The sequence below is a fragment of the Equus przewalskii genome, chromosome 12 (genome assembly GCF_037783145.1).
Source record: "Equus przewalskii isolate Varuska chromosome 12, EquPr2, whole genome shotgun sequence".
NCBI classification, from domain to species: domain Eukaryota; kingdom Metazoa; phylum Chordata; class Mammalia; order Perissodactyla; family Equidae; genus Equus; species Equus przewalskii.
Window position 1 is genome coordinate 37,912,172 of NC_091842.1, and position 27,148 is coordinate 37,939,319.

The 27,148-nt window shown below is 50.0% G+C and overlaps 1 protein-coding gene across 1 annotated transcript in view; it reads right to left on the reverse strand.

Moving 5' to 3' along the window:
- RBFOX1 (RNA binding fox-1 homolog 1) overlaps positions 1-27,148 on the reverse strand; it is a 1,988,870-nt gene that overhangs the window by 1,805,165 nt on the left and 156,557 nt on the right. Inside the window, exon 2 of the mRNA XM_070566823.1 lies at positions 4,035-4,073. Coding sequence (XP_070422924.1) covers positions 4,035-4,073 — 39 coding nt within the window. The remainder of the gene's footprint in view (positions 1-4,034; positions 4,074-27,148) is intronic.

Consider the following 27,148-nt stretch of genomic DNA (forward strand, 5'->3'; position numbering starts at 1 on the left):
TTTTTAGTAAAAGAGAATCAAGTAAATAAACATAAGATCAAGAGAAGAATATTATTTCAGATATGCTAAGTGCCGTGAGGAAGATAAAATAGAGCAAAGGAAAAGAGCATGTTTGGGGCAGAAGAGATGCCGATACGCTGACCAGTCGTCCAGAGGCTCCCACAAGGCGGTGACATTGGGTCTGAGAGCCCACGGGATCAGGGGGCGGGAGAGGCAAGGTCAGAAAGGCGCCTGGGAGCCCGCTGATGTCGGGCTGTTATTCTCGGAACTACGGGAAGCCCCTGGATCTGCCTGGGTCCTTCGGGCAGGTGATTCCGCGTGGTTCCACGAGGCCCTGAGGACACCATGGTTCCTTGGGCAGCCAGACATCCTTCTAAGCCAGAGCTACCTATGCAGACAGCCGCGCAGCATCCGTGGAGGCACAGATGGTAAATCCTGCTCTAATTACACCGGCAATTATGAACTGACACTTGCTGAGCAGGGAGAGCATTCCTTCTGTTAGGAAACGATCGCTGGGAAGCCCGTCCCAGCCTCTCGAACGGGGAGGGCACTGTGAATTTACACACCGCTGACGGAAGGAGCTGAGGCCCAGCCCAGACGGGTCTGAGAAATCAGTGAGGAGTGTGGACGTTGGGAAGGGGGCTCACTGGAGTATCCACACTGCCTCTCCCCATTCTTGAGGCAGCATCAGAAGGAGCAAATACTCCGAGGTCATTCGAACCTGGATTGTAATCCTTGTCCTGCCTCCAGTGAGCTAGGTGACCTGGGTTGGTTATTTGCCTCTCTGAGCAACAGGCTCCCTACCTGCAAATGGGTTTAATAATAACCTTTATTTTGGGGAGGGGGGTCCACCCGGCATGCAGTAGATGTTTGAGAAACGCCAGACTCTTTTCTCTGGGCTCTCCCACACCTCTTGCTCTGGAGCAGGAGGAAGGAAAGGATAAAAAGAAGGGACCCGCCGACCACAGGGAGCACAGTTATTATGCTCCCTGGGGTGCTGGAAGGGAGGCAAAGAGCCCGTGATAATAGGATTCTCACCCCGTGTTCCCTGTGACGGAGACTGAGGGAGATATGAGAACAGGGCATCCGTCAGACTCAGGGAGGAGGCGGAGGACGGCAGGTGATCAAAGGAATAAATCCATTGCAATCTGAAAAACAGCCTGCCTGCTTTCATCCATCTGGGAGGCGACGCAAGGACTCACACTCTGGCCAAAAACACTCTTTTTTCTACTCGAACCGCCCTGAGTGGGGCCGTGGGCATGGCAGGTTTCCAGAAAAGACCCCCCGGGGTTCATCAATCTTCTCCTTGGTATGGCTGTGTCTCCCAGCGCCCCGGCCTCCACTCCAAGCTAAGCTTGAGAAATATGCCACTGCCAAGGAGATTTATGCATTTTAAAAGGTCAGAGAATTACTGCCATTGAAACCTGGGCACGGAGCAGGTGTAACTAGGGCCCAGCTCCCCTTCCTGCTTTATCACGCTCAGGAGAGGGGTCCTGGGGGGAGGGCAGGCCCCGGGAAGTTACTTTCCAGCAGAGTTTTAACGGCTTGGTGCCTGGGGAGCCAGGGACTCCCCAGGGTGGGACCCCCCACCCCTCACACCACCTTCATCACCCTCTTCTCTCTCTCACCTGAGAAGCACCCCTTTTCCAGCTTCCTGGGTGGCCAGCAACACTAGGGACCCAGACCCCCTGTCCAGTTTTGTGGAACATCCCTCTAGGGAGAAAGAAGGACAAACAATGCCACACGACAGATTTGGACGTCACCCAAAGTACTGAGAAGGCAGAATGCGACGCTGGTTAAAAACAATAATCACGTTGACCGTAGACACCAGATCATCTGTTTTGCAAATGTGCTGGTTCCTAAACCACTAGGAAGGAAGAAAAACGGAATGCCATTACCCCGAAGAAGAATTCCCATTTTCTCACAACTGACTTAGAACTTTCTAGCATCTCAAGATACTCTGGGGGCTATGTGGGTCCAGAAAAGCCAGAATGGTAATGAGGTTTTAAAAAAAAAAAAAATCAAGCACCACACTGGTATGGAAAATGTGGATGCCTGGGGGAGTCTGGAGAAGTCACAGCAAGAAGATGTGCGGAGATGCACAGACCTGGACTCAAATCCCAGCTCTGACACTTATAAGCTGTGTGACTGAGGGCAGGTTGCCTCAACTCTCTGAGCTTCAGCACCGCCCCACCCATGGTAGAGAAAGGGGGGATGATAAGATGTAGATGCTGTGGAGAGTGAGGCTAATACAAGTGTTATCGTGTGGCTCACAGCCGATACCCAACAAATTGTTATCATTATCTTGGCTCCGAACCCCAGCACACACTGGAGAGACCTCGCTGAGTCTCAGTTTCCTCTCGTTGAAAGGAGGGAACTGTTGGGGAGTTCCTCAAAAAGTTAAACACAGAATTACTATAAGATCCCATGATGCCACTCCGAAGGGTGTACCCCGGAGAACTGAAAACAGGTGTCCAAATTCTTGCACACGCATATGCACAGCAGCTCTGTCCACAACAGGCAAACGGCAGAAACGACTCAAGTGTCCACCAACAGATGGATGGATGAACAAATGCGGCCCATCTGTACGATGGAATATTATGCAGCCATAAAAGGAACAAAGTTCTGACACACGCTACAATGCGGATGAACCTCATAAACACCACGCTGAGTGAAAGAAACCAGACACAAAAGGCCACATATTGTTTGATTCCATTTCTAGGAAATTCCAGAAAAGGGAAATCTACAGAGACAGAAAGCAGAGGAGTGGTCGCCAGAGGCTGGGGGGCGGGGGGAATGAGGAGGGACTGCTAACAGGGTCTCCTTTTGGGGTCATAAAAAAGTTTTGGACCTGCATAGATGTGGTGGTTGCACAACGTTGTGCATGGACCAAATGCTGCTAAATTGTTTCTTTAAAATGGTTAATTTTGTGTTACGTGAATTTAACCTCAACAAATTATTTTTAAGAAGCGCAGCTACTCAAATGCTTCAACTCACAACTGGCAGCCAACAGCAGGCGACCGGGGAGGGGCGCTCCCACGGACAGTGCCGCCGCAGGAGGAGAAGGGGCAGTGGGAGCACAGATCACCACTCAAAGGACAGGGACCCTGACGCTTCCTTTGTCACCAAAACCACCTCCAGTCCATTCAAGGGCCAGCCACACACCCCTCCAACCTCATCACACGGGAAATTTACACGTGTAATAAAAAGCTGCTGTCTTGACACTAATCTCAGAAAAAAAAAAAATCTCACATTTGTATTAATTTTCCTACCCGGGTTTTAATTGAAGAGAGGATACAGCAACACGAGGGAAATAAAACCTTACTTCATCTATCCGAGGGCCATGTGGCTTCATTAGAAATTACATTAATTCCTCATTAAGCAACAATAATAATGTAGAGTTGGAATCAATAAAAAAAAAAAAACTGCATGGCCCCAAGGTATAGATCCGTTTGGTTCAATTATACTCTTACATGGCCAAGCTCTGGTGGCTTCAATGCTAATAAAAACGTGGTGTGATGCTGGAAAATTGGCTCCCTCCATTCACCATCAAAGCTGAATGATGAGAAGGAGGCAAAGGAAATGATTCCCATCCTCATGACCACGCTCATCCTTCCTAATAAGAAGCCGTCTAACCACCCACACACCCACCCACCCCTGGCAAAACCGACCTCATTTCTACAGCTCACACATTAAAGCTACCCAAGCAAGTTGCACCTCATCAGCCTTCCCCAGATCCATTCATAGTGACTGTTCTATATGAGGGTTGAATTGTGCTGTGGTTGATTAGAGATGTCTGCCTTGGGCACAGCATTGTGCCTGGTGATAAGTATGCACCAGTGATGCCCAGGAGCTCCTCCATTAAGGGAGGCAACATTAAGAAAACTATAGGCTATCAGCGCTGGCTATGCCCACCCCCTCCTTAGCCATGCCCCCTATGTGGCTGGGGTGATTTTGCACAGGAGACTCTCCTACCTCCTTCATTTCCACTATACTTAACAAAAATCCTAAATTAGGACAAAATGAGTACTTACCTGACCCTCGACCAGGCTGTACGCCAGGGACAGGAGATCCTGCATAAAACAAAGACAAAGACAAGAAATGGTGAGTTTTGCATTGAAACCATTACTTTTACTCTATTTTTCTCCTAGACAAAATAACTACGTTCCTTGCAAAGAAATATTTGACTCACTCACTCCAAAAATGGTCATTGAGTATGTCAGGCCCCAGGGGCTGTGGTAGGCTTTGTGTTTTTAACAATATACAAGATGGTAAGTCCCTGCTTACCATAGCAAATAAGGAAGAACATAGCAAATAAGGAAGGTAACAAATAACTAATAAATGAAGATAATATCAGATAGTGATAAGCCCATTGGTGATAACAAAACGAGTTATGGGTGGAGAATGATGGATATACATTGAGGGTCAGGGAGAGTTGAAAGCTGAATGACAAGAAGGAGCCAGACATATCTGGAGTGAGTATTTTCAACATAGGAACAGGCCTTGGGCAGGTTCAAAGGCCCTGGGGCAGGCACAAGCGGACGAGGGCCAGCAGAAAGGCCAGAGTAGCTGGTGGCAGCCAGCATCAGGACAGCAGGCAGGGACCAGACCACATTTGGCCTTGAAGGCCGACATACAGACTTGGGATGTTTTTCTAAGCAAGTTGGGAAGCCACAGGAAGATCTTCAGCACATGTTCACAGAACCAAAAGTCACACCATAGTCAGCTCAATAGCCCCAAATAGGGGCGCAGGGATTTATTCCTTCCTGAAAGCACCTCAGACCCCAAGCTAGGATTTCCAGTGGGCATCCACAGAGACCCTCGCTGACCCAGAAAGACCTCATGCTACGAGGATTCTCAGATCTCAGGCCCCTGGGAGTTGAGGTGTCCCCTCCTGTCCACAGGGACCTACACATGGCCAAGCACCCCAGCTGCTCAGCCCTCAGCTCCTCCCCTCACAAAAGGGAGCCCCTGTGGGGTGGACCGACCGACACCTTCAAGACAAAGAGATGGATGCTGCCCAAGGTCTCTGCCCAGCAGACCTGACCGTCGGGAAAGACAACATTCGACCCCCGCCTCCCACCCGCACCCCTTGCTGAGTCTCATCCTGCTTCACAGGTGGGCGTGGGGACGAAAGGAGAGACGGCGGGCCCGGGTCAGCACAGCGCCGGGCAGAGGCCTGAGTGTGAAGACCTGCTATTAGCCTGTTTATTATCATCGTCGGTCAAGCCCACAGATTAACCGCGGACACGGGCTGGGGCCAGCCAGCACAGACCATCATGTAAAGAGAAATCGCCGGGGGTGTGACTCTGAGCTGGAGCCACAATTTGGAAGCAGGTCCTCATGGAGAAAATGCTGGATTAACTCCCGAAGGAGCAGCTGCTTCTCCTCCAAAGGCCTCACCCCAGGCTCTTCTCCGGGCCCAGGAACGGATCCACATCTCGCCCCTCTCTTCCTTGCTCCCTCATCCCCTTTACAAACTACAACAGCTCTGTTCTCTTTGCTTCTTTCCATCCGCCCTCCAGAACTGGGCTCAACACGAGAGATACACTAGGGAGCCCAAATGGACCAGACCCCCGATGGCACTGACCGTCTGAGGGAGGAGCAGATGGGAATCAGGGAATCGTAAAATACAGGCAAGGCTGCAGCTCTGAAGCCGAGGGTGAGCTCTGGGCTTCTCTCTTTTACTCCCTGATGCCCTCGATGCCCCAGCCAGCTTTACAGCTCAACCACGGCCCGCTCCCCGTTCTCGCCCTGCCCGGAGGCCTCCACTCCCTTCTTAAAGCTCTGTCTGCCCCCTTTCTGACCTCTATTCCCAAAGCGCTTCCCCCTTTAGCATCCTTTCTCTGCGCCTCTTCCAGGAACGCCAGCATCCTCTACGAATCCGCCCCGCGTGCCTCCTACTCGCCTGCCCTTGGGACCATTTACTGTGCCACACAGACCACAATTCCCACCTCCTGTAGGAGGCGTGCGTGTCCAGTCCTGACTGCCCTCCTGAGCTCCCGACCCCACAGAATGGACTGTCCTCTCGCACTCTCCATGTGGGCGGGCCACGGACGTTTCCACTCCACACGGCCCAAGCCAAGCTCTCCCCTTCGCACCAGCTGCGCCTTCTTCCTCTCCTGGCTCCCAGAAGGCCATTCCGGTGCTCCCAGCCCATGAGCCTGAGTCCTGGGCGCCTCCTCTTGCTCATCCCCATGTTCAGTCCCTGGTGGTCCGCTGCAGCTGCGTCTCTCGCGCTGCTCTCTCTCCTTCCGGTCTGGTTATTGCAGAATAATTACATAATAATAGACTCTTCAAAGGCTTCTGGACGCGTCTCTTTGTGTGGCTGAAAACAATTTGGCTGAAAGCAAGAGGAGATGGACGGGCAGGACAATTTGGTTCAAAATGAAATATTCCACAGCCGTTGTTTTCCTGGGTGTTGGTCATCTCAGCATGCCATGAAGTGGTTTTAAAGAATTTTTATGCATCTTTAACCACTTGGAGCCATTTACTCCCCCACATTAGGAGTTTCGTTTTGCTTTGTTTGCTTAAGAAATAAAAACCTAGCATTGCCAAGCTCGACTGTAAGGAATGGCAGACACAGGGCAATGAAAAGAAAGAGTCTCCTATAAAAATCTCGTTTATAGCATTCATCCGGCTCAGCTTCAGAGAACAGACCCTTGAAATGCAACAGATGCTCTTTACGACAACGTGCTGCCCTGTGGAAACCCATCTCGCAGTGTGTGTGATCCTCGAAAGGTAGGGTCTCAACTGAATTTATGTAAATCCCAATCAATATTATTTTCCCCACCCCTCTTTTCTGAATTATAAATGAAGAAAGTTCCAACTATTTGCCAAGCTCATCCCTGAAAAAATAATCACCATACGAGTTTGACAGGTATTCCTCTAGCCTTTTTCGTAAACGTGTACAAACATACCTGCCTATATAACATACATACACGCCAAGATACTCTAAAAAAATGGATCAGAGCTATAGATATTGATCTGCAACACTTGCTTTTTATAAACTTATCAATGGAGGGTGACTATCTTTTCCAGATCATTCATGTCGCATTGGGTTTCTCGATTTCGGCACTGTTGGAAATTTGGACTGGATAACTCCTTGTTGAGAGGGGGCCATCTTATGCATTGTAGGATGTTTAGCAGCATCCTTGGCCCCTACCCACCAGAGGACAGTACCATATCCTCCCTCCAAATTGTGACAAGCAAAAATGTCTCCAGACAAGGGTCCCCCCAGGGAACCACTAGCTGAGAACCCCTCATGTGGAGCCATCATTTCTTCTTTTAACAGCTGCGTAGAATTCCATACAAAAGATGCACCACAATTTATTTAACTATTCCCCTAGTCATCGACACTCAAAATCTATTTTAAATGCGTCAGAGGGACTGAATGGTTAAAAAAGAAAAATCACAATGTATAAAGAGTCATTTTGCTTTATCCTTCTCGTAAAATTTGAATTACCGTGTATCTGTTTTTGTAAAAACAGACAGGTGCTCTGTGGACGTTAGGTGGCTCTCTGGGTTTCTTTTATGTTTGTTTGTACGACGTGGATGTCGACAGAATTCTACCTGTGTCGGGAGGAAACAGGAGATCTTTATTGCCGTGACAGCGTGGGGAGGTGACACTCTCATATGCCACTGGTGGGGCAGCATTCAGTACATGCTTTCTGGTGAGCAATCAGGCAAAACAGATCAAGAGCCGTCACCCTATGTAACCCGTGATCTCTTGTTCAGTAAAACCCAGCTACGGTCTGTCCCTTCCCTTCTCTTCAGGCTGGATGAACTCAGCGAAGCTAGATGGCTCTCCAAGATAAATGCCTGGCCCTTCTCAGAAAGACAATTAATGAGCTCAGAGACTGCTTAAACCGAGATGAAATGTGAGATTAACAGACGCAGGGCCATCCATCCGCCCTGCCAACGGGCTCTCTGCTCCTCGCCGCGCCATTTCATCAGACCCCGCCGAGGAAACCCCCTAAAAGAAGCCTGGCTATCGGGTCTATTTTTGAGATAATTACAAGGCTCGCGCTCAGATCCACTTAAAGGCAGAAATATGGGACAGAGAAGGATTAAGGCGAACTCTACCCCTTTCTGCTCTGCTCAAAATGTCCCGACAGGCTTAAAAGGGAAGAGAAAAACCGCGTGAAACTTTCATCAGAGCCTGGTCGGCTGCCGCAGGAGCTGAGGGGCCCGAAGTTCTAATTCTGAACAGCGCCCGGTACAATAATGAGGGGCCTTCCCTCCCTGCAGGCCCACTGGTCTCCTGGCCCACCCCCTCTGCTCTCCGTGTCTGGGAACACGAGTGCCTTAAGGAGAAGGAAGGAGTGGAGAGGGAGGAAGAGAAGGGAAGAGGGAGGAGGGGCAGACAACAGCTCAGAGCAGAATCATCATCATGTCTCTAATTGCACTTCGCACTCAGCGACCCATCACACTCAAAGCTCAAACGTTGCTTCTCTACAAGCCACTCTTTTTTTTTTTTTTTTTTTTTTTTTTGAGGAAGATTAGCCCTGAGCTACTGCCAACCCTCGTCTTTTTGCTGGGGAAGAGTGGCCCTGAGCTAACATCGGTGCCCATCTTCCTCTACTTTCTTTGTGGGACGCCTACCACAGCATGGCATGCCAAGTGGTGCCATGTCTGCACCCGGGATCCGAACCGGCGAACCCCGGACTGCCAAAGCAGAACATGCGCACTTAACCGCTGCGCCACCGGGCCAGCTCCATATGCACGACTCTTAAAGATGGAGCCATCCTCGGCTCAAACCACCTCGCAAACAGAAAGACCGTGGTGCGGTCAAGCCACCTCCAGGCTGACTTTCTCTTTTCCTCTCCAGCCTTCAAGCTCCTGGAAAGCCCACCAATAATGCAAAACCACGGGAGTCCCTCGGAAACGCCCCCACTCGCCTGCAGCTTCTCCCTCTCCCTGGTAGAGAAAAGATGAGAAACAGGGTACTTCTGCACACACACCTTTCCTTGCTATCTGTTTCGTGAGCAGAATTTCCACCTTGACATCTCAGCCTGTCCCGTCACCCGCCCCCCCCATCCCGACGACAAGTACAGTAACATTGGGAGATCAAGCAGTGATATTCATAATAGCTGCTGCATGATGCCCAGGCAGGTGACACACTTTGCTCCTGCCATGGGATTAGAACTTGGATTAATCTTTATGCTTTTCCTTTGTGCCCTTCCTTATGTAAGACTTTGCATCAGTCAGAGGCCTCCTCCTTGCCTTAGGGAGGATTAGGATAACTCTAGCAGGAGTGAAGAGAGAAAGAAACGGTGTTCAGCCTTTTTGCTATCCAGAGAAAGCTGCCAAACCAACGCCGATAGGCCATCCTCGCCCTTGGAGAGAAGATCGCAGCACCCAGGATGAGGAGCCCGGCCGACGGTGCACATCACCATGTGGAAAGAGCCTTCCACCAGCAGCAGCAGCTGCCCAAAGACCGTGGATGGTCCAGGAGGGTTCCTACTGGTCCCCTGAGCCTTTGCAGGGCCCCAACGGAACTTCTCCACGTGCCCCTCCCCCACCTTTTCAAAGGAACTTACAGGCCCCCTAAGAGACAGAAGGGGTTGTAATGGTGTAGAGGAGACAGTGGTGAATTCCACCCCATTACACAGGAATTTAAACATTTAATTCTCGGGGCCCCATGGCTGAGCGGTTAAGTTTGCATGATCCGCTTTGGAGGCCTGGGGTTTGCCAGTTAGGGTCCTGGGCACGGACCTACACACCAGTCATTAAGCCATGCTATGGCGGCATCCCACATAGAAGAACTAGAAGGACTTACAACTATGTACATAGTTGTATATCCTAGGGCTTTGGGGAGAAAAAAAGAGGAAGATTGGCAACAGATGTTAGCTCCGGGCCAATCTTCCTCACCAAAAAAAAAAAAAAAAAAAAGCATACCAGGTACCCAGTAGTCCATGAGCTGGGATTCATACCTGCTTTGTCTGATTCTGATTCCAAGACCTCTCTAGTCCACTGATTCGCTCATATAAATGGGAGATGGCACTTGGAATCGTACGGAAGGACACACACTTGCCCTCAGGTGGCTTCCAAGCAACGCAGAGAGGCAAAACTCAAATATTGAAGCAGAAGTGAGACAGCAAAGAGAGATGCAAGGACCGGAACACTCCAGATGAGGGAAGGAAGCGGGTCAGCTAGGTTTTCCAAAAGCAGACGCCCAGGTGGAGTTCGGGAAGCAAAAGGTTTGCCGGGGAGTCACCCTTGAGCAGGGAGCTGAATAGTGTCCCCCAAAAGATAGATTCAAAACCCCCTAGAATTTGTGAATGGGGTCTTATTTGGGAAATGAGTCTTTGCAGGTGTCATCGAGGTAAGATGAGGTCACACTGGACCAGGGAGGGCCTGAAAAGCAAAGACGGTGTCCTTAGAAGAGAAAAGGAAGGGAGACTTGAGACATGACAGACACAGACGGAGGAGGCCACGTGAGGACAGAGGTAGAGACTGCAGTGACGTGGCCCCAAGCCAGGGAGCACCAGGAGCCGCCAGCAGCTGGAAGGGGCAGGAAGGACCCTCCCCTGGAGCTTTCAGAGGGACCACAGCCCTGCCACACCTTGATTCTGCCTCCAGAACTGTGAGGGGATGAATGACTGTCGTTTTAAGGCACTACGTTCATGATCATTTTTGATAGCAGCCACAGGACATTGATCCAAGCTGTGAAAGGAAACGGGAGGAAGCAAGACTGGGCAGGGGGAGCCGTCAGACATGGATGCGGACCTAACCATTCCTGGCAGCTCACAGGGGACTCCAGAGCCAGGGCTGCCCATTAGAGAAATCCCACATCACACAGAAACGGCCAGGACCCGGGACCACAGTCTTATAGTCACTGGCTGGGGCCGACCTGACAAGAGCAGGGCAGCTCAAGAGCTGAGGTAGGCCTGAGGCATTAACAGCTGGAGGCTGTCATCCGCCCACACCGTTCACAGCTGGGTCACGAGTCCTTTCTGGAAGGAGAGTTCTGTGTCTGCCACAGCACGGACACAGGAAGAAGGGGATCAAGGTTTTACCTGACTCTTAAATCCCAAAGTGTGCAACCTTACAAATAAGAAAACCCCCAATCTAGAAGGAACATTACCTGCCCTGTCACCCTGGCTCCTCATTCGTCCCTTCATTCGCTCCACCACTATGTCCTGGGGCCTGGTGTGTCCCTGCACTGTGCTCCGGGAACTGGTGACCCAGGGTGAGCCTGCAGCAGCTCCCGCCCCCTGCATCTTGCATTCTAGTCGGGGGACAGAACAGGCTGCAAGGTGCTATGGGGTGAGGGAATGCTGGAGGGACAGCGGGCACGGTGTCAAAGCGGCCGTGGGATCCAGGGTAAGTTGGGAGCCTGGAGTTTCTCCAAGTGCAATAGGAAGTCGCTGGACATGATATGGAGAACCGTTCAGACAGAGCAAGAGCAGAAAAGGCTTAGTCAGGAGGCTCCTGGGTTCCTGCAAAAGGTGACGGAAGTGGGAACTAAGGTGGCCGCGGAGGGGATGGAGAAGAGGAGACAGAGTCAAGAAGTATTTTGGAGATAGAATCAAGAGGACATGCTGGGGTGTGTGTGTGTGTGTGTGCGCGCGCGCGCGTATCTGTGTGTGTGTGTGTGTGCGTGCGTGTGTGTGTGTTGGAGGTCGGGAGACCAGAAGAATATCATGACCTCTCATTTCCTGGCTTGCATTTCTGGTGGACGGCGATGCTGATTATTGATCTGGGGATGACGTGGGGGGAAAGGAAGCTTTGGGGGAGAGTAAGAAAGTGTTCAATGGAATGCGACATTTGAGATGTCCTTGCAATACCCCTTTAGAGTGGTCAAGAAAGTGGCTGGACATGTCAGTATGGGATTCAGGTGAGAAGTCTGAATGACGTATGAATTTAGGGATCTGGAAGACCTTACGAGTTGGTCTAGCAAGGTGCTGTTTCTTTCTCTATGTCAAAATCTCCTTAGGACCCCACATGGCCCCATCACACTGCATAGGGGTGTGATGGAGCCTTGGAACGCACGTGAATAGGTAAGCTGTATCTGCCATGCAGGTGGCACAGGGAGCAGCTGGTCAGAGATGTGGATGGGCCCTTAACACAGGGGACAAGGGTCCTACCTAAAGACCCAGGGTCACATCTGCCCTAGACTCCAATGCACATCCACATGTGGCCTCTGAGCACTGGGACACAACAGAGCATACGATATTACTGCCTAACATGTGGGGACCCATCATTGGGAAAAGATGTTGATCAGGGTCACTCTGAGAAAGTCATCAAGATGTCAGGGCATGGTCAGCACCACACCCTGTCCTGGCTCTTCAGAAGCACAAGATATGGGATACGCCACATGGGCAAAGAGCAGTTCAGGGTGTGGAAGCATCTTGGTGCAAGGGAAAGAGTCTGGGATATCAAAAGCCAGGCCGTCCTGGCTTCTGCCACAAGAATATGAGATCCATTAGCATAGGGATTATATCTGCCTTGTTCTCCATTAGATTCCCAGACCTGGTCATTCCTGGTACCCATCAGGAGCTTGATAAGAATCAGCAGGAGGGATGGATGGATGGAGGAATGGATGGTTGCATAGAGAGAGAGAAGGAGAGAAGGAGGGAAGGAGGGAGGGAAGGAGGGATGGATGGGTGGATGGGTGCATGGGTGCGTGGATGGGTGGGTGGATGGGTGGATGGATGGATGGATGGATGGGTGGGTGGGTGGATGGATGGATGGATGGATGGATGGATGGGTGGGTGGGTGGGTGGATGGATGGGTGGATGGATGGGTGGATGGATAGGTGGATGGACGGGTGGACGGATGGATGGATGCATGGATGGATGCACAGATGGATGGATGATGGATGGATGCACGGATGTATGGATGGATGGGTGGGTGGATGAAAAATGTGGTTGAGTGGATGAATCGATAAATGGGTGGGTGAGTAGATGAATGGATAGGTCTAAATTCTATCATTTCCAGTTGTTAGGAATAAAGATAGCCAAAATTTAAAAGTCCTTAAAACCATGTGTCAATTTGTAGCAACTTGAAAGCACCTCCTTCAAGAAGCAATAGAGGATCATAGTTTAAAATGTGAGTCATACTGCCTGCTACGGCCCCTCAAGGCTATGAGGGCTTGCTCACATCTCCCGATCTCTTTGAGACTCCGTTTTCACCTGTGTGAGGCAGAATAATAACTGTACCTACTTCATTTGTCGCTAATAGAATTAAATGAGATAATCCATGTAAATTGCTTAGGACAATGCATGGCAAATAACAAGTGTGCAATAAATTATATATCTCCCCTCCTCCTCTCCTTTCCTCTCTCCTCCTGCCACCGGACATCACCTCTCACTGTGCCATGCTGCCCTCCCGACCACACGACCCATCGCAGGCCCCGATGGCCTCTCACCCTCTCCCTTATGCCTGTGGGCTCTGAGAAATCATCAGTGTCAGAGAAAACAACTACACACAGCTCACGGCGGGCTGATGGCACTGAAGCCTTCATAATCCAACTCTGAGAAAGAGCATCTAGTACTTAATTTTTAAAATATAATATATATTTAATGCAATATTAATATTTAACTCACTTAATGCAATATTTAATTTGATATCTAATGCAAATAAAAATAGTAAACAGATTTATTAATGATTTACACAAGTGCTCGCCTATTCCGTTTTTAAAGCATTTTTCTGCCTAGAAGACAATTTTCTACACACACACGCCCCCAGCCCAGAAAGCAAATACAGGAGGGTTTCAAGCTAGTTCTTGAAAGTGGGTCAGAGTTGTCGTCTCGTGAGTGGGCTTGGCCAAGAAGCAGCAGCCATGATTTCATTTATTCATAGAGTTAATGAGGGCACATTATGTGCTGGGCCCCGGGCTCAGATCCGGTGGGAAGTAAGATAAAGTTCTGTGACAATGAAAACAAGGACTAGAAAGGGAATCCACACAGAGAGTAAAGCTGAGCACCAGCAGGACACCTAACCCAGACTTGGGGACGGGGGTGTATAGTCAGGGAAGGCTTCCTGGAGGAAGCAATATCTGAACTGAGATCACTTGGAGAAGGAAAGGAAGAGTGTTCCCAGCAGAGGGAGGAGTCGACTCAAAGGCTGCTAGGGACTGAATGTTTGTAGGCCCCCAAAGTTCATATGCGGAAGCCCCAATCCCCAGCTGTGTCAGAGAAAAGAGAAGTTCAGAACGGCTGGAGAATAGAAGTGGGGGGTGGCTTGAAGTGAGGCTGGGCCTCATAAGCCCCGAGAAGGGGTTTGAGTGTTATCCCAAGGGTGATGAGATTTATGCACTGGAGTGACCAGGGCTGTGCTTTACAAGGAACACTGGCTGGAAGACAGCTCCACAGCTGATACCTATTAAAGAGAGAGACGAGAGGTGTCAATGGAAATGAAAAGAAGTGGACAGATTCAAGAAGTATTTAAGATGCTAATTTGACAGGTCTTGGTGACTTGGTGTGGCAGGTGAGAAAGAAGAACAAAGCAAAGACGATATGCAGGTTTTTAACATGAACAATTGGGTGGGAGCAGTAAACAAGTGACAGGCCTCGAGGAAAGAGTTAGTGAGGGCAAGAAGGAAGACATTATTGGAAGAGGAAGACAAAGGAGTTCCTTGTCATGTGGTGTAAGAAAGCTTGACAACACTGCCGGCTGCAGTAATGTGGACACTGGAAATGTACTGAATGAACTCAGTGATGCATCCAAGGAGATTTCCAGATGGAGTTTGAACATGCCACCTGGGATCTTCCAGCCACCTATAATAAACTGAGCAAGAACAGAGGTCAACTAAGGAATAAATGGCACCATTTGGGGGTAAAATTTGGAGTAAATATAAAGGACCCAGGACAATCTTTCCAGCCAGCAAAGGGCACTCAAAGTAAGAAAGGGCACAGATCAATTCCGGATTATCAGAACACGATGCCTGTCTCAGAGGAAAGATGAAGCCAGTAGTGTGACTGAAAATCCATTTGTTAAAATCTCAGAAATATTTAAGGTGGTGCCTCGAGTATAGAAGGATTTATCTCAAAGAGATTTGTGTGTGTAGCTTTGGTCTAAAAATAGATGAGTTGACACACAAGAAATCCACAAAGTTCTTCAAGTAATTGTACCAGCTTGAACTAAAAGGAACCAAGACAGTACTAATGAAAAGAGTCCTTTGGATCCTCAGACTTCTACGGACAGAAAGCAAGTTGAGAAATCTATTCAACTGCAAAGATGGGCTATTTTTTATGGGGCAAGGGGGAGGGTAACAAAGATTAGAACCAAGATCTCAGAGGATGGAGCTAAAAGCCACAAAAATCATTCCCAAGAATCGTTTTGAACTCAAATCAAGAAATGGGCATCATATATCACGCTGAATTTCAGAATTGCAATGGGCTACTGACTGCTCTGATTTCCCCTTTTTGAATAGGAATTCCCATTACAGTTATCCTATGCCTGTCTCATCATTGCATGTTGGCGGGGAGTGGAGGGGGGTGCAGAGAACTTGTCTCTTTAGTTCACAAGTCTTCAGTTCTAGAGAAATGATGTCCAAGGAACCAAACTCAAGCATCCTCATCCACATCTGGACCTTAAATAAGGTTTATGAGATCCTTGGCCTCAAGCCAAGCCTGATATTGTAGTGGAAGGTATTTTGGGGGAGGGGGTGGGTCTTAGGAGAGTCAAGTGTATTTTGCAGGTGAGAGAAATGCAAATAATTTGTATCCAGATGGCATACTGTGTTGGTTTTAGACACATGGCCCCAAGTCCTTTAACACCTTTCTTATTTGGATGTGGGAGTCATCTTTCCTGGGTCTGTAGCCTGCTGGCCCACCTTGCAGATTTTAGACTTACCAGCCTCCATAATTGTATGAGCTAATTCCTTAAAATAAATGTCTTTCTATATACACATATATCCTATTGGTTGTATGCCGTTCGTATCTAAAGGCCTTCTGCTGCAGAATTCCCTCTTCCTTGGGACAGGTCTTCTGTGCCAGTCAAGCCTTCAAATGATTGGACGAGGCCCACCCACATTATGGAGGGCAGCCTGCTTGACTCAAAATCCACCGATTTAGTGTGAATCTCATCCAAAAACGCCCTCACAGGAACACTCAGAATAATGTCTGAATGCACCTATGGCACCGTGGCCCAGCCAAGTTGACACCTAAAATGAACCATCACCCTGGTCCAAACTCCTAACCCACAGATTCTCTGAGTTTAATAAAATGGCTGTCATTTCACGTTTCTTAGTTTCGGGTGGATTGGTACACAGCTGTGCAGTATTAGAACACCCCTTGATGGAAACGCCTCCAAAGGAAGCCAGGAGGGCCTTTGGCCAGGTGCCTCCGTCTTGGCAATGCTGGCAGGGCTGGTCCGCTCGGTGAGAAGACTGCATTTCACCTCGAGTCAGCAAGGACAAGGAATACAATCCAAACTGCCAATAAAACGCAAGCGCCTCACACAGGCTGGCATGACTTGGCCTCGTGGCCTGTCTCCTAGGACGCTCCGCCTCACTCCCCCACTTCACTCACGTCTCCCGGAACACACCACACTCTTTCCAGCCTCTTTGCCCGGGATGCTCTTCCTCTACCGTTTTCCTACTTGGGAACTAAGCTAAAACATCATCTCCTCTAACCACTCTATTGAGGAGAACCCCCAATGAGCAAAGGGATAACCAGACCCTTTCTCCTTCTGCATGAGAACTTAACCTTCAGTTAACTTCCGAGCACTGTCTTCCCGGTAACCTAACCCACTGAGAGGGACAACATCTCTATTACTAGTCAACATCACCTAGGGTAGCAACGACCTCTCGCTGGTACTTTGCATCTGGCCTGAGAAGAACTATAAATGGGCTATAAGTACCCAGTGGGATGCTATCCTTTGGACATCATTTCTCTGTAATAAGATGCACCTTGCAGGGATCCTGAGAGCTCTGCCCGTGGCATGGTGACAAGAGATGCTGGCTCCTGTGAGGCATGCAGCTTCTAAGCCAGGGCAGGCCCACACCTGCCCTATGGAAGTCATCTCCTTACACTGGAGCTATGCTGCATGGATGCTGATGAGGGCAACAACTGGTGTTGCCCTGGAGGCCAGCTGAAGTTTCCCATCCTACAGCCTTCCAGAGGTTATGACGCTAAGAGAGAGCAGAGGTATTCCTACGAGTCTGAATGTTCGTTCAGTCTAAGACCTTCAGTGCATCTCTCCACTCCCAGTATGCTCTCACATTGCCCCGTTTGTCCTTCCTGGCACCGTTCACACTTAGCTATTAATTACCTGTTTATTGCTGGTCTGTCCCCTAGACTGTCAACTTGGGGAAGTCAAGGACCACGTCTGTTTTGTTCACTGTAAACTCAGCACTCACCGTGGTGCCCGTCACACAGTAGGGGCTTGATAAACACTGGATGGATGAACGGACAGAGAGACAGATAAGACTGGAAAAGGAAGTTGCTAGAAAGTTGCAAGAGACCCTGTAAGTGGTAAACAGAATCCAAACTGCAGGAGGCCTCATTTGAAATGCACATGAGCAGTGAGTCACCCTAAGGACCTTGAAGAGATGCTGAAGTGTCAAGTAAAAAAGTCAAAGTGTACAGTTGACGTTTCAGAAAGGTCATCCTGGCAGCAGTGAGGGAGGTGGGGCAGGCACCAGAGAGATGAGAGGAGGGGAATGTTTACAGGACCCTCACTAGCAGTCCCGGGAAAGGCAGTGGGGCTGGGGAGGATAAAACAGTGTCAACAGACGTTTAAGAAGCTAAATCTGTAGCACTCAGGGACCAACTTAGACACGGGAGGCAGAAAAATGGAGTAATCGAGTGACCACAGAGTTGACGCTTGGGAGACGGGGCCCAGGGTGGTGAGGTTAACCTGGAGAGGGACCCGGGAGGGGGAATGGGTCTGGGGGTGGGAGAGATGGTGAGTTTGATCTCGGACCTCCCAGGAGAGATGTCAACCCAACAGCTGGAGCTCAGGGAGAAGCCTGGAGAATCGGAAGATGGGCGTCAGCACATATGGGGAGCCGTGGGCACATTGGAGCCCATCCAGAAAGTATGCATTGGAATTTTAAAAGGGTTGGAGATAAAACTCAGGTAGGCTGGTGCCAAAAGAAGAGCCGAATGGAGATGCTGAGAGAGATCCTATGTGGAGCCGAAGCACAATGAGAGAAGATGCTTGTCTCCGAAGCCTCATGACACTGGGCTGGTAATTCTAAGGTGGAATTGATTTCTTTCTTAAATAATAGTCATTTCTGTTTGCATCTAAAGTAGAGGAAACACTTTCGTGGCAAGTAGACTTCTTTCCCATCTTTGAGTCCTCTGAAGTCTTGCACATAGTAGGTCCTCAAGAATCTCCTCATATCTGAACCATCCAAGGAGTGGGGGGAAAGTCACTAATTAGTTTCAATCCAGACTAATTGCTTTTTCGAACTCTCATATAAATCTGGCTTTTAATAGGTTCTGAGAATCGATGTTTCATTATTTTTTGCCGCAGCGGAGTTTATCCCTGTCGACGGGTCATTACAAATCATCGCTCTCTGAGAAGTCCCCTTTCTATCTCTCATTTCCTGGTCTTTCAGCAGGATATCTTTGTTCTTGAGAGTGAAGCAGAAAAAAAAAATTAAATGGGTCTTGGAAATTAACAACAGGGACCAACCAGACCAGAGGGAGAGATGCTCCGGTTCTCTCAAGGAGCCCACTCCAGACGGAAGGCATACTGCCCGAGAGGAGAGAATGGAAGGCTTTCTTCAGGGCCCCAGCCTAACCGATATTTTCAGAATGTACCTGCCATGCGTGGAGAGCCCATTACGGACCAGGCACTGGCCGGGCAGTCTGTGTGTGACCTCGTTTAATCATCACAACAACGCTGAGAGGTGTGGACTAAGATCTGCCCGCTTTCCAGAGGGGGCCACTGAGGCTCAGAAAGGCTGAGGAGCTTGCCCAGGACGTGGAGCTATGATGCTGCACAGGCCTGCCCCAAAACCCATACACGTTCCCCCAAAGCAGGCTGCCGTGTGTACCTGGGGGGTGTGTCCAGCTCTGAATCACGGGGTCCCCAGAGCAGCCTGCCTAGAGGTCACGAGGGGTCCCAGAGCCTCCTCTGCCCAAAACCCCAAGTGTCACTAAGGAGTGATCAGGGCGGCAAGTTTCCTCCTAACTCTGAGTTCAGATGACATCCCTCCTCTTTCCCCTGGCGCTGAGACTGCTCCGTAGAGCTGTCTGTGCACAGCCATGCAAAACAGCACAGCCCGAGAGCAAAGAAAGAGACGTGGCTCTGGCTCTCCGAGCACCGTCAATGCCTCTCGATGCCAAAGAGGCCCCCCCACCGTCCCCCGGGTTTACCGCAGCAGCATTGAGCATGAAGGACCATCAGGAAGACGCTGCAAACCAGCTCAGGGTCTCTCGGATCTCTGTGCCAAGGAGGCAGAATCAAAGAGCAATGCACCTGCAGGCACCCATCTCCCACCTCCCCGGAAGCCTCCGTAAACCTCGGGGGCTGCTGGTGCAACAGGACCCAGAGCAGCGGGCTCACCCCTCATTACTCCACTTCCGTTTTCTTTCCGGGGTGAGAGTGTCAGGAGGGAGCCAGCACAGAAGTTGCAATGGCTGGGAATCCAGCCAGACTGGGTTCAAACCACGCCAGTGGGACCTCGGCCATATCATCTCTCTTACCCGAGCCTCACCTTTCTCATCTGTACAGTGGGGTTGATTATAGCTCCTGCCTCCTCAGACACAAGAAGCCAATCATGGAGGGTAGTGACTTACCCCAGTGCCTAGCAAACAGAAACCTCAGCAGAGGTCAGCTGCTATTTTTGTTGGTTGGTTTGTTTGTTTTGAGATTAGCCCTGAGCTAACATCTGCTGTCAATCTTCCTCTTTTTTTTGCTGAGGAAGGCTGGCCCTGACCTAACATCCATGCCCATCTTCCTCTACTTTATATGTGGGACGCCTACCACAGCATGGATTGCCAAGCGGTGCCATGTCTGCACCCAGGATCCGAACCTGCAAACCCCGGGCCACTGAAGCAGAACATGTGAACTTAACCGCTGCGCCACTGGGCTGGCCCCTCAGCTGCTATTATTATTATCTTCACACAGCTGATTGCAAGTAAAGAGCTCTGCATAGCTACAGGTAAATTGGAAGGGGAGATGCACAAAGCCTGATGGGGGCAGGTGTGCCTCCATATTTCCAGTTCAATATTAGACTGTGTAAGGAGCATGGAGCCGACCGGGGTTCAAATCCTGACTACGTCCCTTTGGATCCTGAGCAAGTTATTTAACCTCATGGAGTTTAGAGGCTAGTGTGAGAGAAAGGGAGTCAAATAACCATGCAAATAAATGCATAAACAGAAATGGAGATTTGTGCTACTAGGAAGGAAGGAAGCACAATTCTGAGAAAGCAAAATAAGGCAGTCTGTGGTGGACTGCAGGGAATAAAGGCCGCAGCAGGTGATGTTTCCCTGAGGAAGCTGAGATGAGGAGTCGTCAGTCAAAAAGGGCAGAGGGAGCATTTCAGGCAGAGGAACAGCACATGCAAAGGCCCTGAGGTAGGAAGGAGGACGGTCTGGTTATGGCAGCCAGGAGATCTCTTGCAGAGAGAGGGAGATGAGAGTTCCAAGCTGAAACTGGAGAGGCAGGCAGCCCCTGCTGGCTTTAGGAATAAATGTCTTAGAGGGCAGAGATTTCTATCTGCTCTGCTCCTCAATTTATCCCAGATCGCCAAAGCAATGCCAGGCACATAGTTGGTGTTCAAAAAATACTTGCTGAACTTATAAAATGCAAGTTCATATAATTTATTATTAGCAAGTCAGTCATGAAGGGATAGATGCAACTTGCATTGAGCTCTGGTCTAAGGTGGGCAATGCCAGAGGGAGGGTCCAGGGTTCCAGCTTTTCCACAGGCAGGAGCGGCCACTGCCCTGGACCACCTGCCTGGTGCATTTCTGCGGAATCTTTAATCCAGCCTCCTGCGTGGGCCAGACACACATGGAAAACACGGGCAACACCCTGGCAGGGCTTAGAAAGTGAGAGGCTTTCTCTGTGAGGTAATTTTTAGGGAAATCCTATACTTCACAGCCCCCATAGGAGAGACGTTTCTTTCCCAGCTGTTCATTATATTTCAGTGAACAGCCCCATTTTGTGGCAAAATGTCCCCAAAGCACCTAATTCAGGTTCTTTGCCTCTGGAACACACACGGCATTTCCCTTCTCTCCTTGACCCAGTTAGGAGAGCGGGGTTCAGGCACGACTTAGAGTAGGTGGCCTTGAGACCCAAAGTGGGGGTCCAGTGAAGGTGCAGACATGGTATCTGTGTCTACTGTTATGTCATCCACGGTTGAAGAAATGCAGGTTTAATTCTCAGAATCGGTTACCCCCTCCCGGCAACCTGAACCCAATGTCAAAGGGCGTGTCCTCCAGGCCGCTGTCCAGGAGCTGACCTCCATCACACCTCCCTTCTCAGGCTGCCACGTTGCCCCTATGGTTTCACCACCAGCCTCAACCGATTGGATGATGCTAAAACCTGACCCGGAGGGAACAAGTCCATTGGCTGATGGCTGACCAATCAGATTCACTTTGCACAGAATGGGCGGGAAAAGACCACAGCCGGGTGGTGGGCACGTGAACCAAAAAGTCACCCAGCAAGAGGCGGCAGCAGCCACTTTGGCTGTGTGCACCCATGCCATGCCGGACACAGAGAGACCGAGCAGTGAGGAAAGCCAGATTGCCACTGGCTGCTGAGAAAAAAGGGGGAGGACACCTACTGAGAGAAGCTGATGGAAGACCCCACAACCCAGAGAGAGAGAAACAGGCACAGAGAGGGTGAGTAACAGGTCTAAGGTCACACAGCTGGTAAGTGGCCGAGCCAGGATTTGAGCCCAAGCCTAACTCCAGGCTCTGAGTTCTTGCAACCACACACAGTGCTCTCTGCAGGAAGATGGCAGGATAAAACTGCTTTGGGGGGAAGGTTATTCGGGGAAGGGAGAGAGGTCTGCAGAGTGAAGGAGACTCGCCTGCTGGCAGACTCATGCTGTGGTTAGGGCGTCGCCTTCTTTGTGCTTGATGATGGTTTGTTTTGTTTGGGGTTTAGCCTTTCCTGAGTGCTTACAGGTGCCCAGAAATGTGCAAAAGACTCATATTACTGATCCCATTGACCCCCCCCCACACACACACACAAAGAGCTCTACACAGGAGTTATTATTAACCCACGTTACAGATGACAAAGCCACCCCCTGGGTGTGAGCCCAGGTGTGTGTACCCGCTAAGACCACACAGCTGCCAGGTGCACGACTCCCCCACCCTGCTGAGTCAGCGGGGGCCGGAAGGCATCTTGGTCATGGGGATGGACCCAAAGGACATTTCAAGGGATGAAGCACCAGCTCACCCCAAGGACCATTTAGGGGGACAACCAGTGTCGCCCAATAGACTAAACAGGTGGAAACTTCCACAATTCTTAGAGACAAAGGAGGACAAAAAAGGGAATTAACATTTCCAGCGATCGCTTCTGAGGCCAAGATGCTCCCTGGATTTTTCTGTAACTGTTGCCACTGTCCATCCTTCCAGGAACATCCCTTTTTGGGTTTTCTGAGTGTTTCGAGGCCACTGCACCCTCTCTGATGCTTTGCCAACAGAAACCAGCAACCAGATCGTTGTCCCTTTTACCTGACAAATGTCTCCGTGTGGGTGTCAGTTACTCAACTTCTATTGTCCCCTGGATGCAATTCATCAGCTGGAATTGTTACTTCCATGGCAGAATTTGTCTTCCTTCATTCCCCATTAGTGCGGTCGACTCCTGGCATAGAAGCAGGGCTTGCCCAGGGTAAGAATTCACTTTCAAAACCCTTTACATCCATCAGCAAAAATCAATGTGATTGTTAAAGGGTCTTTTACTTGTTAGGGCAATAAAGATTCTTCAAGCTAAATGTTCTTTGAACTCCTCACATTCCTGCACAAAGCATCTTGGGTTTAAAAAAAAAAAGAAAAGAAAAACTGACCCGGAGGAAAGAGGTTGTATTTTGCAGATGACAGAATTTCCCTTGTTTAAAAGCAATTTAGGATATAGTACCAGTCAGAGTGTTCCTCATTAAAGAGTCCAGGAAATTTTAATGGAAATGGCCCACACTAGCCCAGTTAAGTGGATACAGACACGTCACCCTGTAAACGGGGACAGTGAATAACAGGCTGCTGAGTTCAAGGCTGTCCCACCAGGCGACTGAGACGATACGGCAGAAATTGAAGGATGAGTGCAGGGTGGACCATGGACATTATTTCTCCACCTCTGACTGTCTCCACATCAGGAAAGCCAGAATTCAAGGAAACGGAGACTGGTGTGGCAAGAAGGGTTGGAGATCGTTGTAACTGATTGCTTGTTCTGTATTCTTTCATTTATTCCAACTAATACTGATTGCCTACTGCATATGAGATACTAGATGGCTCTAGGGCCAGCCGTAAATAAGAGACATGATTCCCACCCTTGGGGAGCTTACAGTCGGTGGAGAAACGTGTAGCAAAGGGAGAGTCCGGGATGTTATGAGCACATGTAACACGGAAACACGGGAGCCAAGGGAGCAAAGCCAGAAGGATGGGCACTTCCATCAAATGCCACGTGTTGTTATTCTCAGTCCTAAATATTTCTCCAAGGAGTCCCCCTCCCCCGCTGTCACTGTAGTCTAAACCACCAAGTGACTCTACTCGGACCATCATAACAGCTTCCTAAAGGGTCCTCTGGAATCCACCCTGGTCCCCTCCCGTATACCCACACACAACTGGCAGAGCAACCCAGAGGGGTCTTTGAAGAGCAAGACTGATCATCCACTCCCCTGATAAAGCCCACCAGAAGGAAAAGAGGAGGAGGAGAAGAGTGGGAGGAGGAGGAAAAGAGTGGGAGGAGGAGGAGGAGAGGGAGGAGGAGCAGTGGGAGGAGGAGAAGACATAGAGGAGGAGAAGGAAGAGAGGGAGGAGGAGGGGGGAGGAGGGGAGGGAGGAGGAGGGGGGAGGAGGGGAGGGGGGAGGAGGGGAGGGAGGAGGAGGGAGGGAAGAGAGGGAGGAGGAGGGGAGGGAGGAGGAGGGGAGGGAGGAGAGAGGGAGGGGGAGGAGGGGAGGGGGAGGGGGAGGGGGGAGGAGGGGAGGGAGGAGGAGGGGAGGGAGGGGGAGGAGGGGAGGGAGGGAGGAGGGGAGGGAGGGAGGGAGGAGGAGGGGAGGGAGGGAGGAGGAGGGGAGGGAGGGAGGAGGAGGGGAGGGAGGGAGGAGGAGGAGGGGAGGGAGGGAGGAGGAGGAGGGGAGGGAGGGAGGAGGAGGGGAGGGAGGGGGGAGGAGGAGGGGAGGGAGGGGGGAGGAGGAGGGGAGGGAGGGAGGAAGAGGAGGGGAGGGAGGGAGAGAGGAGGAGTGGGAGGAGGAGAGGGAGGAGGAGGAGCAGGAAGCAGAGGAATGTGCTTCCTGCAGAGCTGGCCCTGCATTCCTGTGACCTTCCCAGCGTGTTATCTTGGACAAGTGTCTTCAACTTCACTTTCCTCAGCTACAAACTGGGGCTGATCATAGCCCAGGTTGAACTAAACAAAACTGCCAACACTCAGCTCTTTTTGACCTCCAGGAATGGCGGTTTCCTTTGGCTCAACCTAATGCCTCCATCGCGGAGCTGTTGTGAGATGAAATGAGATTAGCAGGCGCCTGTCGCACAGGAACGCTCCGTGACTGGAGGCTGTCACTCACCTCCTCATTCCTGCCTCTGCTCAGTCCTACCTTCTTGCTTTGCAAAAACTCCCTTTGGCCATTTTGTGCAGCCAGGCTACAGGCACCATGGGCATTTGGCCACGAGACCCTGAAACATCTGGGTTTGGCGAGGGGCGGGGGCCGCCAGGCACCCTCCTTCTCCCCGCGTCACAGCCCGTGAGTGGAGCGATCTTTATTTCTGGCCAGTTCCACCGAGCTGACATCTGCCTAGCACAGAGGAAAATTGTTTCTGCCACATCCTCCAAAAAGAATGATTTTCTTCATGCTCCGTTTGTCTACAACTGTCTTCCTGATCATTCTTGCTATTAGCACATGGTCTACATGCTTGAAATTCAGCCAGAGGAACTGGGTGAAATTTATGATCCACTGACTCTGAGCTATCAGATTTGAATATAAATGTTGGAATGAGGTCATCAGAAGCAACAGGTAGCGAGACAGCCAATCTGCCGATTTGCGGTGCCAGAAATCCATACTTTCATCTGCTACAATTAAAAACATCGATCGGACAGCCCACGTTAATTAATAGAACACAGAAATTTTCCAGCCTTTTATTTTGAGATTATAATTTTTGATGGAGTTTCAAATGCCTCGGTGTCACTATTAATGTCGGTGTTTTGCCAATAACACTCTGCTCAAACAGAACAATTCATTAGTGCTAAAACCAATTTACTGGAATGAGCTGAAAATCGCCACGCTTTTCTCTATTAATGTGTTACAAGATGAAATATGTCATGAGCCGCTGGTTGACATGCTTGACACTTCCTCTCATTGTGCTTAGCTCACTCCCAGTGGAAAATCTCCATTTGGCAAATGAGATACCGGGGACAAGCTTAAAAAAAAAAAAAAAAAAATCCAGGCCCTTAAAAATGGTTTACTGCCTTTCAACATAGAGACAGTCCCATCTATATTTTCTAATAAACTTACCTCTTGCAAGATGATCCTCGAGATAAATGAACCATCATAGCAAAATGTTTGAGGTGGTGCCCAACCCAGAGTCTGCACTAAATAAATATTAGCTGTTACTTAGGGGAAGCATGAAGATTAGAGAGGTTAAGATCGCAGACTGCAAGTCACGTGATGGAGTCAAAACCTCTCTCTGTCATTTCTTAGTCTGGGTGGCCGTAGGCTTAGAGCAAATCCCTCCAAGCATTAGTTTGATGTTTTCCCAACTCTATAATGGGCATTCTTATAGTATTATATGAGGCTGCCCTGACAAGCTGTCACAGACCTGGTGGCTTACAACAATAGAAACTTCTGTTGCACAGTTCTGGAGACCAGAGGTCCAAATCGAGGCCTCGATAGAGACACGCTCCCTCCGAAGGCTCCAGGGGACCATCCTTCCTGCCTCTTGCAGCTTCTGGTGGCTCCTCGTGTTCCTTGGCTGGTGGCTGCCTCACCCCAATCTCTGCCTCTCCGTCTGTGCATCCTCTCCTCTTCTCGTAAGGACATCAGTCACTGGACTTAGGGTCCACCCTAAATCTTGGACGATTTCATCTCAAAACCCTTGATTAATGACGTCTGCAAAGACCCTATTTCCAGATGGAAGGTCACATCCCAAGGTTCCAGGAGGATACGAATGGGGTCGGGGTGGGGTGGGGGGGACTATTCAACCCACTACAGGGGGTAATGATAGTACCTGCTTTGAATGATGGTTGGGGGATTAAATGAGAAAATTGCACATAAGGTGCTTAGCCGGGTGCTGGCACATAGTAGGGGTCAGTAAAAGGAGCTAGAAAGATACAACTACTCTCATCTACGTTTTCCAAGAGCACGTGGTTTTAAAGAGCGGCACAGGCCCCTGGAAGCCCAGCTGTCCTCGCTTCCCTTGCTTACGTGGTTTTTCTCTCCCTGCTGGCACACCCAGTTCGGGTCATTAGCATCCCGTCAACAGTCTGCTGAAGCATCTCCTCCAAACGCCCTGCAATTCTACCCACAACCACCAGAGGGGGCTTTCCCACATTCAGATAAGATCCTATGCTCATGTGCCCTTCCCAGTGGACCATCCACCCCTTCTTGGCTTCCCACAGCCCTCAGGACAGAGTCCAAACTCTCTGGGCTTCATGGTCTGGCCCTGCCTCCCTCTCCAGCTCCAGTTCCATCTCCTGTCATGCTGAATGGCCTGCAGTTCTCTTAACATGCAGTGTCCCTCTGCTATGTTATTCTGGCCAGATAGGACACCCTTTCACACCCTCCTTCTTGAATCTGTCCCCATTAGGTCATGCTCTACTTTCCAGTCTCTGATAAGGCATTGCCTCCTCCAGGAAGCCTTCCTGGTTTGACCTTCCAAGTCTGAGTTAAGTGCCATATTGTGTATTCCCTGCCTAGCTCTATCAAGGCCCTTATCTCTCTCTCTCTCTATATATATATATATAGTGTAACTGCTTGACGACATGTCTATCTTCCTGGGCATAGGGAGAGTTTCTTAAGGTCAAGGACAGTGTCCCATTCACCACTGTATCCCCAACACCAAACCCAGAGCCAGGCCCA